This window comes from Gorilla gorilla, chromosome 1 (genome assembly GCF_029281585.2).
Source record: "Gorilla gorilla gorilla isolate KB3781 chromosome 1, NHGRI_mGorGor1-v2.1_pri, whole genome shotgun sequence".
Lineage (NCBI taxonomy): Eukaryota > Metazoa > Chordata > Mammalia > Primates > Hominidae > Gorilla > Gorilla gorilla.
The window spans coordinates 140206875-140220218 of record NC_073224.2 but is presented as its reverse complement, the minus strand read 5'-3'; the positions used below and the strand labels follow the sequence as shown (position 1 = coordinate 140220218).

The window sequence follows — 13344 nt, the reverse complement described above, 5'->3', positions numbered from 1 at the left end:
ATGGGTTATAATCCAACACAACTTGCTGCTCAAATTGGTCCAGCTTTGGCTGTTGAAAGCTCGTTCAGTAGGCTCCTGTGCCCCTTTGACATATCCCTGTAAGTGATTTTGCTTTGTTTTTTCCTTACTTTCTGGCACTACAAGATGACCCAGTCTCATCCTATGTATTTCTTACCCCAGTTCTGGAATCAGCAACTTATCCAAGAGTTTCTGTTGCTTTTATTGGAAAATGATACAGACAACAAAATCTGGGCACTAGGCATGCTCATTGCTACTTTGTCTTTTTAAATATTGTCTTGACCATTTAAGGTTCTTTGTCTTTCCATGTGAATTTTAGAATCAGTCTGTAAACCCCTTCAAATGAGGCTGCTAGGCTTTTGATTGGAATTAAATTTATAGATCAATTTGGAGAGAATTTTCATTCTAATATTGTTTGCTGATCCATGACCCCAAGAAACCAAAGGGCAAGATATCTACTTATGCCTTCTTTGTGCAGATGCGCAGAGAAGAACCTAAGAAGAAAAACCCAGTGGTCCCTGTCAATTTTGCAGAATTTTCCAAGAAGTGCTCTGAGAGGTGGAAGACCATGTCTGGTAAAGAGAAGTCTAAATTTGATGAAATGGCAAAGGCGGATAAATTATGCTATGATCAGGAAATGAAGGATTACATACCAGCTAAGGGAGGCAAGAAGAAGGATCCTAATGCCCACAAAAGACCACCATCTGGATTCCTCCTGTTCTGTTCAGAATTCTGCCCAAGATCAAATTCACAAAGCCTGACATCTCTATTGGAGATGTGGCAAAAAAGCTGGATGAGATGTGGAATAACTTAAATGACAGTGAAAAGGAGCCTTACCTCACTGCATTAGTCCAGTCTCATGCTGCTATGAAGAAAAACCTGAGACGGGGTAATTTATAAAGGAAGGAGGTTTAATTGACTCACAGTTCCGCATTGCTGGGGAGGCCTCAGGAAACTTACAATCATGGCAGAAGACAAGGAAAAACAAGCACCTTCTTCACAGGGTAGCAAGATGGAGTGAGTGCCAAAAGGGGAAATGCCAGACACCTGTAAAACCATCAGATCTCGTGAGAACTCACTATCACAAGAACAGCAACCGCCCCCATGATCCAATTACCTCCACCTGGTCCCACCCTTGACACGTGGGGATTATCAGGATTACAATTCCAGGTGAGATTGGGTTGGGGTCACAGAGCCAAACCATATCAATCACCAAGGCAGCAAAGCTGAAGGAGAAGTATGAGAAGGATGTTGCTGACTATAAGTCTAGAAAGTTTGGTGGTGCAAAAGGTCCTGCTAAAGTTGCCCAAAAACAAGTGGAAGAGGAAGATGAAGAAGACGAGGAGGAAGTAAAGGAGGGGGATGAATTAAAAAACTGTTCATCTATTTTAAAAATGCTTTTCTATAATGACTTTGTGTCCTACACCTCTGATAAGTTCAATTAATTTTAGCATTTTTTAATATATTCCTTAGGATTTTCTACTTAATGATCAGGTTGTCTGCAAATAAAAACAACTTTACTTCTTCCCTAATCTTATGACTTTTATTTCATTTCATTGCTTTATTGCACTAAGGCTTTCAGTACAATGTTACATACAAATGCGGAGAGCAGGCATTCTTTGCCTTGTTCTGATTTTTCAGAGGGGAAGTATTATCTTTCACCATTGAGTATAATTTTGGCTGTAGGTTTTTCCTGGACGCTATTTATTACATTGAGGAAGCTTCCACTCCTAGTTTGCTAAGTTTTTACTATGAATGTGTTTTGAATTTTGTCAAATGTTTTCTCTGCATTTACTGAGATCATCAAATGGGTTTTCTCCTTTTTTGTCTAAACTGGTGAATTTCATTGACAAATTTTTCAGATGTTATGCCAACAGCGCATTCTTTGCATAAATCTCATTTGGCCTTGATGTATTACTCTTTGTGTAAGTTGCAGAATTTAATTTGCTAATATTTCATTAAGTACTTTTTTAAATTATGGATTTTCAGTTTATGGTCACGGGGAATATAGTCTGTAGTTTCCTTTTCATGTGATGCTTTTGTCTGGTTTTAGTATCAGGGTAATGCAAGCCTTATAATATTAGTTGGGTAATGTTCCCTACTGCTCTACTTTCCGAAAAAGTTGGTGTACTCTCAATATTAGTTCTTCCTAAATGTTTGCTGGAATTCATCAGTGAAGACATTTGGACCTGGAGTTTTCTTTCTGGGAAGGTTTTTTAGTTACAAATACAATTTTTTAATTTTTATTTTTAATTGTGGCAAAAATACATTAAGATAAAATTTACCATCCTAACCGTTTTTACGTGTACAATTCAGTAGTGCTAAGAAAATTAACATTGTTGTGCAACGGAGCCCTAGAACTTTTTCCTCTTGCAACACTGAAACCCTATACCCACTGAACATCATCTCCCCATTTCTCCTTTCCCACCCCTGGCAACCACCATTCTACTTTCTGTTTCTATGAGTTTGACTACTTTCAATACCTCATCTAAGCGGAACCATACAGTATTTTTCTTTTTGTGATGGCTTATTTCACTTAGCATCACGCTGTCCAGGTTCACTCATGTCGTTGCATGTGACAGAATTTCCTTATTTTTTAAGGCTGAATAATATTTTACGATGTGTTTATTACCACATTTTCTTCATCCATACATGGGCATTTGAGTTGCTTCTGCCTCTTGGCTATTGTGAATAATGCTACAATGAACATGATGTGCAAATATCTCATAGAGATCTCACTTTCAATACTTTTGGGTATATATCCAGAAGTGGAATTGTTGGATCATATGGTAATTCTATTTTTAATTTTTTTGAGGAACATCCATACTCTTTTCTGTAACCGTTGTTCCATTATATATTCCAACCAACAATGCACAAGGGTTGCAATTTCTACAAATCCTCACCAGCACTTGTTATTTTCTGGGGTTTTTTTATAGTAACCATTTTCATGGATATGAGGTGATATCTCATTGTGGTTTTGATTTGCATTTCTCAGTTATTAACAATTTTAAACATCTTTTCATATGCTCGTCATCCATATGTGTATCTTCTTTGGAGAAATATCTATTCAAGTCCTTCGCCCATTTTTAAATTTTGTTACTTGGTTTTTTGTTGTTGAGTTGCAGGAATTCCTTATATATTCTGCATATAACACCTTATCAGATATAAGATTTGCAATTATTTTCTCCCATTCTGTGGGTTGCTTTTCACTTTATTTCCTTTGATATACAGGAGTTTTGGGGTTTGATGTAGTCCCATTTGTCTATTTTTGCTTTGTTGCCTATGCCTTTTGTTGTCATATCCAAGAAGTTGTATGACTAAACCCAATGTCATGAGCTTTTTCCCCATGTTTTCTTCTAGGAGTACAGTTTTAGGTCTTCAGCTTAGGCCTTTCATCAATTTTGAATTAATTTTTGTATATAATGTAACATAAAGGGCTCACTTCATTCTTTTGTATGTGGATATTCAGTTTTTCCAACACCATTTGTTGAAGAGACTGCCCATTCCCCACTGAGTGATCCTGGCACCCTCATCAAAGATCATTTGACCATAGACAAGAGGGCTTATTTCAGGGCTGTCTGTTCCATTCACTGATCTATATGTCTGTTTTTATGCCAGTACCACACTATTTTGATTATTGTAGCTTTGTAATATGTATGTAATTCAAAAATCACAAAGGGTATAGCTATAGAAAATTGTATTTTTTGATAAAAATGCAGATATTCCTCACTAAAAATATATACTCTTCCTGTGTTAATTCTTCCAGCATAGAAATCTTTAAATGACTATTATGTAATTCATACCTTAGAGGTAAAGGTGGTGTATATTTATGCAAATTCTCTGCATCCTTCTCAATACTTATTACCTTTTTTTATTACAGCCATTCCAATACAACATTGATGCAAAGTGACGAGAACAGACATACACTTGTCCTGTTCCTGATCATAGGGGCAAAGTGTTCAGTTATTCACCATTAAGTGATGTCAGTTGTAGGTTTTCCTTAGATGCTTTTTATCAGGCTTCACACGTGTTCAAGGGTCAACCAGAGAGAGATGTGGGCAAACAGGATTGGGGATCCCCTCTCTAGCATTTTCCTTTTCAGGATCACCCACTGACTCCAGCAGCTTCAGTTGCCCCGGCCATCAGTCCTCTGATTTCCTATGCTAGAGAAACTGCAGGTTTTCCACTGGATCCTCTGCCACCCAGCACTCTACTGACTACAACTGCCCTGATGCTAAAATGTAGAAACAGAGCTCACTCCAAATAGTTTTCCTCCTCTGCATGTGGATTTCTCTCCAGGAATCTTCCTAGAATTGTTAAAATTCTTTCTATATTCGATACTATAGAAATACGTATTCTTATTTCGTATGTAATTTGCAAATACAAATACATTCTCCCAGTCTGTGGACTGTCTTCATATTCTTGATGCTGTCATTTGAAGCACTTAAGTATTTATTTATAGCATAGTCCAATATAATCATTTTTTTCCTTTATCCCTGTACTTTCCATATTATATCTAAGAAATCAATGCTTAACCCAAGGTCACAAAGATTTAGCCCTGTGTTCACTCTCTGAGGCCTTCAGGCAGCTGCTTTCTGAAGTTTACACTGGTTTTCTGGAGAAGGGTTGATTTGGTAGGCTCTTACTCAGACATTAAATGCCGTGCAAGTCAGATATTTAGAATGTGTGATTTCAGGAAATTCTTATCCCAAGAGTTTGACTACCATACATCAATGTCTAATTGAAAAATCCAAAAGTGTGTTTAGGTCTTCATAGAAAACCCAGAGCACAGTACAATTTCTTTTACATGTGAATAAGATACCACATGAAAAAGATATACTCTTTAGCACGTGCTCTAGGAACTTCCTCTCCCCTAAAACAGAGGTATATGGCCAGGCATAATATACAATTACATTAACTTCTTTGACAACAAAATAATAAATTAGATGGATACCAAATTTATGGCCAGCAAAACCCCCAGTTTTTTCTACCCAAAGTGATAATCCAAGAGCAGTAACAAGGTAATCTTTTTACTGAGATGAAATTCACATAACGTGAAACTATTTTAAAGTGGACACTCAGTGACATTTCTTATATTCACAATTTGTCACCTACCACCTCTATTTAGTCCCAAGACATTTCACCCCAAAATAAAACCTTATACTCATTAAGCAATTACTTTCTATTCCCTTCTTGCCCCACACCCAGCGCCTGGTAACCATCAATCTCTCTTCTCTCTATTGACTTACCTATTCTGGATATTTTATATAAATGTAATCATAAAATGTAAATTTTGTGTCTGACTTCTTTTACTTAACATAATGTTTTGGAGGTTCATCCACATTATAGCATGTATCAGCACTCTATTCCTTTTTATAGCTGAATAATATTCCATTGTATTTATATACCACAATTTATCTGTTCATCGGTTGATGGATATGTGGGCTGTTTCCATCATTTGGTTACTGTGAATAGCACTGCTATGAACATTAGCTTTTTTCCACTTTTTTTATTGTGGCAAAAAATACATAATAATGATAAATGCTATTAAAGTACAGTTCAGTACATTACGCATATCCACAGTGTTGTACAACCATCACTACTATCCATCTCTGAAACTTTTTATCTTCCTTAACAAACTTTGTGCCCATTAAACCCTAACCTTGGCCAGGCGTGGTGGTTCACGCCTGTAATCCAGCACTTTGGGAGGCTGAGGCAGGCGGATCGCTTGAGGTCAGGAGTTCGAGGCCAGCCTGGCCAACATGGTGAAAGCCCGTCTTTACTAAAAATACAAAATTTAGCCAGGAGTGGTGGCACATGCCTGTAATCCCAGCTACTCGGGAGGAAGAGGCAGGAGGATCACTCGAACCCGGGAGGCAGAAGTTGCAGTGAGCTGAGCCCACAGTAAGTTTGTCAGACGGGTCAAAGTTGTCTGCAGCTCCACTTAGCCTAGAATCCAGTCATGCCACTGCACTCCAGCCTGGGAGACAGAGCGAGACTCCATCTCAAAAAAGGAAAAAAACAAAAAACGCTAACTTCCCATTTCCTTTCTCCCACCAGCTCCTGGTACCCGCCATTGTACTTTCTGTCTCTGTAAATCTGACTACTTTAGGTACCTCATATAAGTGAAATCATATTAATACAATAGCCGTCCTGTGTCTGCTTTATTTTATTCAGCATAATGTTTTCAAGATGAACATCAAATATTTTTTATAAAAAGTACACATTTTACATGCAAAATTTATTAAGTTTAACACTGCAATCAAATGGCAAAGACATCATCAAAAACATGTACGAAGCAAGCACCTTTTGCTGGCATCACTTCATTGGATCCTCACAGCTGCTCTGTGAGATGGGCTTTACAGATGAAAGAATAGAGCCCAGGGAAGATAAGTGACTTATCCAAGGACATGCAGCTTGTAAACCAACAAGCAAACATGCACATTCAGGTCTTCTAATTTCCAGTCCTTTTTAATTTACAGGATCAGCTGCCTCCCATCCCATTTATAAGGATGGTCACAACAAAAAGATACCAATGTTGGACAGCAAGTCAGGGAAGGAGCTAGAACTTGATAAACTAGCTTTTGTAAGTGATAACGGGAGGGAAGTGCTGGGAAGGGAGTGGTCCCTTTAAATAACAGGAAAGGAGGGAAAGGAAGTGCTGGGTAGAGGAGGGCGTGGTCCCTGGCGAGGGCTCCACCCTCAAACCCGTGCCCACGGGCCTAAGTGAGGACAGGCACCCCTGCCTTCAGCGCCCAAATGTTGCATTTCCTAAGACCACCCTGGCTCACCATGCCCCCATCCTGTGCCTATAAAAACCTCCAAGATTCTAGCAGGCAGACACACAAGCAGCTGGACGTGGAGAGGAACACATCGCAGAAGACACAAGCAGCTGGACAGCGAGAGGATGTGGATGGGAGCACGCCAGAGGAAGAGCACACGACAGATCCCAGCATGCCGACAGGCCACGACTGGCGGAAGGAGGAACAGTTGGCGGAGTTTGGCCGGGGCAATCAGAGGAGAGCCCAGGCAGTCTAGCGGCCCAACTCCAGGGGAAAACCATCTCCCTTCTGGCTCCCCCATCTGCTGAGAGCTACTTCTACTCAGTAAAACCTTGCACTCGTTCTCCAAGCCCAGGTGTGATCCGATTCTCCTGGTACACCAAGGCAAGAACCCAGGGATACAGAAAGCCCTCTGTCCTTACAATAAGGCAGGGGTCTAACTGAGCTAACACAAGCTAACTATGGACAGCTAAACTAAAAGAGCACGTGGTAACACATGCCCACTGGGGCTTCAGCTGCAAACATTCACCGCTAGACATTGCTGTGGGGTCGGAGCCCCACAGCCTGCCCATCTGTATGCTCCCCTAGATTTGAGCAGTGGGGCACTGAAGAAGCCAGCCACATCCCCATTCCACACCCTGCAAGGGGGACAAGGGAACATTTCCCGTTTCACTGAGAAGGGCATTCCAGGCTGGTAACCATCTGTGACCTGGGTGCAGAGATGAGCTTGGTAGGGGCTGCACAAGGAAGAAAGAAGCAGGTTGTGGATAGGAACTGTGAATATCCTAATCTGATTTAAAAAGGACTCTTAGAAGAATCTTTCCTTTCATTCCAACCTATAATGGATTATCTTAAACAAGGACCTTTGTTCTTTTTTTCCCTGCCTCATGAGAATATACAGATAAATAGAATTTCAGCCAAACACTACATGTGCCCTGAGAGCTTCCTAGTTGGCATCTGCTGCATTTGTCTTTTCCCACTGCAGCCTGGACTGGTGCAGGATGTGGAAGGGATGAGGTATTGCTTAACACACATTAGAGACAAAATCCTTGACAAAAATAAAGTACTAAAGTGAATTTGATTCATTTACTTGATAACCCATACTATAGACTACCTTTGCCCTTAAGATTGATTTCTGCAGACTAGAGAATTTTTTTATTGCCTCAGCTATTAATGCCAGCCCAACCACAATTTTCTAGAATTTCTTTCATTTCTTTCTGAAAAGCACACACATCTTTATTTCATATTGCATCCCTTCTTTAGAAGAAAACATGATTTTGCTCATTGTTTTTGGCAACATTGCTAAAGATATAAAAGCATTTAATTTAACAATAATTACTATCAAAAGAAATAACTTTTGAAAAACTGCCCAGAGTGTTTATTACAGAAACAAAAAGAAAAACTGAGAGGAGTGAAGACTAGGCATTTGCAATTTGTGGATACCAACCACCCATAAGCAGAATAATAATAATTTGGTTCTAATCAAAAGATTTGGTCTATTTGGGGCCAGGTGCAATGGCTCATGCCTATAATCCCAACACTTTGGGAGTCTGAGGCAAGGGGATTGCTTGAGCCCAGGAGTTCGAGATCAGCCTGGGCAACAAAGGGAGATCCCTTCTCTACAAAAAAAAAATTTTTTAATTAGCTGGCTGTGGTGGTGCACGGAGTTGGTGCCTGTAGTTCCAGCTACTCTGGAGGCTGCGGTGGGAGGATCACTAAAGCCCAAGAGGTCAAGGCTGCAGTGGGCTAAGATCGCACCACTGCACTCCAGCCTGGGCAACACAGTAAGACCCTGTCTCAAAAAAAAAAAAAAAAAGATTAAATGGCAAAGGCTTCTTCGGGGAACTCTGTATGTAAGTTGGCAAAGACCAAAATAGTGCCAACATATGAAGCACTGAAAAAGAAAAAGTTAAAATATCTTAGCCTCAACACTCGAAATATAGCAAGCCCACATATTTGAAGACCAAACACATCAAGACTCATCTTTCCCTTAAAAGAATTTTCAGCTGGGCACAGTGGCTCGTGCCTGTAATCCCAGCACTTTGGGAGGCTGAGGCGGGTGGACTACTTTAGACCAGGAGTTTGGGACCAGCCTGGCCAACATGTGAAACCCCCGTCCCTACTAAAAATATAAAAATTAGCCGAGACTGGTGGTGCACACCTGTAGTCCCAGCTACTCAGGAGACTGAGACAAGACTCGCTTGAACCCAGGAGGCGGAGGCTGCAGTGAGCCAAGATTGCACCACTGCACTCCAGCCTGGACAACAGAGTGAGACTTTGTCTCAAAAAAAAAAAAAAAGAGAATTTTTCTTTGTCAGATGTAGAATATAACTTGAGAAATTTATTAACATTTAAGCTCCTTAGTATAGAAAACTGGAGGAAAATAACTTTAGTACACATTTAATTTGCTATACTAAATTTTTTTAATAAAGACCTTCAAAAGGAAAATTTAGATTATAAGTAGCATGGCACATATAGAATATGAACACAGAAAGTTCATATCTAAGCCCTAAGCCGCTTATGATAAACACCTATAAAAGGAACAAAAACTAAACTTCCACATTATTTTACCCAGTAAAAGATGTAGGCTATTAGTAGAAAGTTGGTTAAGTAAATTCAAAAAATAAAAATATAAAAAAAGAAATAATGAGAAAATTTTTGAAAAATATTAATAAAATAAAGATGTAGGCTACATAGCTGAGGCTATTATTCACACCATATAGAAATTAGGTTCTCGGGCCAAGCAGAAACTATAACATAATCAGAAAGAATGCCTAAAGAAATAAAGTATGACTTCCTACATGTTTTATTTTAAAAATGCCCAGTTTATTTATTTGCTTTGCCTAAGATAGCTGCATTCATTATTACAGGGTCAGGGGACTGTAAAAACAAATATCAAACAATTATTATAAATAATCACAGAAAACAAATAAACTGGAAATAAACAGCGGTTACTAATTTAAGGTTTTAACCCTTACCCCAACCACCCAAAAAAAAGTAGACATTTTTAAAATAAAGATTAAGAGTTGGTGGAATTTAAGGGAAATGCCATCTGGTAATGTTACCTAAATACTAGAAAGGAATCAGCACAAGGAAACAGGAACAAAGCAGTGCAGTACTTCGGTATTACAGCGCCACCCACTGGCTAGAAGTCCTCATAGCACATATGAGATGTAGCCATAAAATAGATGAATTCTTGAAATAAGGAATATAACACTGACTATTCTGATTCAGTAGACCATAAAAAATGTCTAACAAAACATAACCAGACACATTATATTATTTCTACAAGTAAACAGAATATCTATTAGATATGTTCACAAGGGTGAGTTTTATCAATTTTGAAATCCAAGTGTATAATCCCCAAATGCTATAAGGACTTAAATTTCATAGCCAAAACAATTAACACATAAAATGCTATTTCATCTCTGTAGCTGAATACATAAATAGTATCTTTAAGCAAAGATGCATACTTGCATTTCATTGCTAAGCAATTCATAATATATTTAAATGCTGGTAAAACCTACAATGGCATCTGCTTCACTTCTACCTTTACTAGAGAAGTAACAAAATACACTGAGCAAAGGATATGTCCAGAAAACTAAACTGAAAAACAGTTTCTAAATAAAGTCCACAGACCATTCAGATAAACTAGTAAAAATAGTTTTTCTTTAAAGTACCACAGCACCTTTGTAGTTCAAAATATATTTACCATAGGCTGGGCGTGGTGGCTCACGCTTGTAATCCCAGCACTTTGGGAAGCTGAGGCAGGCGGATCACAAGGTCAGGAGATCGAGACCATCCTGTGAATGGTGAAACCCTGTCTCTACTAAAAATATAAAAAAAATTAGCCGGGCATGGTGGCGGGCGCCTGTAGTCCCAGCTACTCAGGAGGCTGAGGCAGGAGAATGGCGTGAACCCAGGAGGCGGAGCTTGCAGTGAGCCGAGATTGCACCACTGCACTCCAGCCTGGGCGACAGAGCGAGACTCTGTCTCAAAAAATATATATATATACATATATATATATATATATATACCGTAATATATCTCTTTATTATCCTAGTGACATCTGTTGTGATTTTCCAAATCACTATTTATTTTCTTAAATACCAACATTCTTAAAATCTTGGCATGAAATATTTGAGAGTTACTTCTCCTGAAGTACAATCTTTCCTTTAAGACCCAGAATTACGTATAGGGCATGACATTAATTTATAGTCTATATGACCCTCTTGAATGTTGTTCTCTAAAGGCTGGACTTCAGAATTCCTCTACAGACATGACCCCAGTCTTCCAAGTGAGAATTCACAAATATGCTCCAGGCAGTCAGGACAGGCTTCAAGTTTCTTTGGTTTGATGATAATTATCACTTGGCCTGCAAAAGCCAAGGTCTTTGCTTGCTCATAGATGGTTGATTGCAGATAAAAATATGATGAGAAAAGTAACATTCCCACAGACATAAATTGCCAACACTGCCTTTTTAAAAGCATGACCCTGAAAGAAAAATTGAGATATGAAAAAAAAAAAAGTATTACCATTAAGGTTTGTGTCAATGAACAAGAAAAGGACTTACCTCTGTTTCCACTGCAGTAAATGACTGAAGGATCTGAATTCTGTCATCATCCAATATTTCAACTGTCAAGAATAATAACATAAGTTTTTAAGGGCAGCGTTATGCAGGTAAATTAAATTTTTAAAAAAACCTGATTTGTACTGTTCACCCCAATTTCCAGGGTAGAAATTCTCCCATTCCAAGCTACTAATTATTGCAAACTTCCTGAACAATTAAGCCTCTCACAAATGTGGACAATCTGGCAAGAGCACACATTTGTTAAATAACTTAAAATATGCCTTCTTCTAGTCATTAAACACCACCTCAAAGTCATAACGATCTAAGCTCTTTGGTTTTATTTTTGATTGACAAAATATCGTATATATTCATGGTGTATGACATGATGTTTTGATATATGCATACATTATAAAATAGCTAAATCAAACTGACATACGATAACTATCCAGGTTTTAAGTATATATGTATTTTAGACAGTAAGCCATCGGCCAAGCATGGTGGCTCACACCTGCAATCCCAGCACTTTGGAAGGAAGAGGTGAGTAGATCACTTGAGCCCAGGAGTTTGAGATCAGCCTGGGCAACAAAGTGAGACCCTGTCTCTAAAAAAATTTAAAAAATTAGCTGGGTATGATAGCACATCCCTGTGATCTCAGCTAGATGGGAGTCTGAATCAGGCGGATGGCTTAAGCTCTGGAGTTCAAGGCTGCAGTGAGCTATGATCACACCACTGCACTCCAGCCTGAATGACAGACAGAGTGAGACTCTGTCTCAAAACAAACAAACAAACAAACAAAAAAACAGTAAGCCATAATTCAGTGGTCATCAAAAGCCCCGCATATATAAGCCTATCAAGGATCAAAAGTAGCAGGACAGATATGTACTACTCAGCTCCTGAAGCCACCCCAGGCTCTCCTAAGTTTACAACATATACACTAGACAACAAAGAATTTTTGTTTTTAGAAGGCCACCTTCACTTATTTTGGTTTATGAAAACCAGGCAGGACACAAAGGACATTTAGCCTAGAATCCAGGGTAGTTTAAAATGATACCCATTCCCTACTAATTTCTCCACTCCTAATGGTGGCTATAGGTATCCTGACCTTGCCTGGCACCAAAACAAACCTTGTCACTAAAGAGCAAAAGCAAAACCAGTCCTTCCTATCTGGCTGGCTTGCTCCTAGCTACATAATTATGCACATGACAGCCTAAATGATAGCACCCAGTAAATTTGTCAAATAGGTCAAAGTTGTCTGCACCTCCATCCAGTGTTGACTTTGAGTCTCTTCTTCCTCCATCTCAGGGTTTCCTCAGCTCTAGGCATTCAGAGTTCCCAGTCCATACTGGCTCTAAGTCAGATCAGCAAAGTGAAAGTACTTACAAGGAAGACTCCCTCCCTAAAACCTAAAACCTTTCCTTTATATCTTATTCACAACTTCTAATAGTAACAAATGTAAAAAAACAAAGGCAGGAAATCACAATTTCTACCACTGGCTGAGTGATCACAAATTTTTAGTGAGCTAACAATGTAACAGTCAGCCATTACTATCAGGAAACTCATTCTTTTCCAATGGTTTGTATAAAAGTGATTCTACATAACGTGGCTTTTTTAGCAGGTTACCTTTGCGAGAGAGCCGATAAGCATGTACCTCCAGAACAATCTCAGTCCCAACATGCCAGGCTACAAATCCAATCATTGCATAGGTTTTCCATGAATCAGGAAGATTCAGTCCTGGTAAATCCATTCCCAGGAACATCGCTGCCACTACATACAAAAGAAAAAAGTTACATTCAAATGTAGTCCCACCAAGAGAGACAATTGTGTGTTTGTGTATGTGTATTATCAAGTAAAACATACTAAAAGAGTTTGAGATAAAAGAAGATTAATACCTAAGACCAAATAGTTAATTTAGACTTTTAAAATTATAAGGCTAGATAGGGCAAGATGGGCAATTGATTATGAATTACCAGCTGT

The 13344-nt window shown here is 38.9% G+C and overlaps 1 protein-coding gene and 1 pseudogene across 3 annotated transcripts in view; one reads left to right on the top strand and one right to left on the bottom strand.

Annotated features, from left to right (window-relative positions):
* LOC101154366 (high mobility group protein B3-like) lies at nucleotides 1–7056 on the top strand (annotated as a pseudogene).
* The window catches only part of FRRS1 (ferric chelate reductase 1), a 63822-nt gene continuing 56649 nt past the window's right edge, over nucleotides 6172–13344 (bottom strand). For 2 of the 3 annotated variants that reach the window (XM_055352832.2, XM_031005595.3), the window contains 3 exons: nucleotides 12991–13134; nucleotides 11374–11435; nucleotides 6172–11294 (listed from right to left, as the gene is read on the bottom strand). In XM_055352832.2, the coding sequence (XP_055208807.1) occupies nucleotides 11202–11294; nucleotides 11374–11435; nucleotides 12991–13134 (299 nt within the window). In that variant the 3' untranslated portion in view covers nucleotides 6172–11201. Of the gene's footprint in view, nucleotides 11295–11373; nucleotides 11436–12628; nucleotides 12719–12990; nucleotides 13135–13344 lie in introns of all 3 variants that reach the window. The other variant, XR_010130332.1, reaches the window with a different exon arrangement.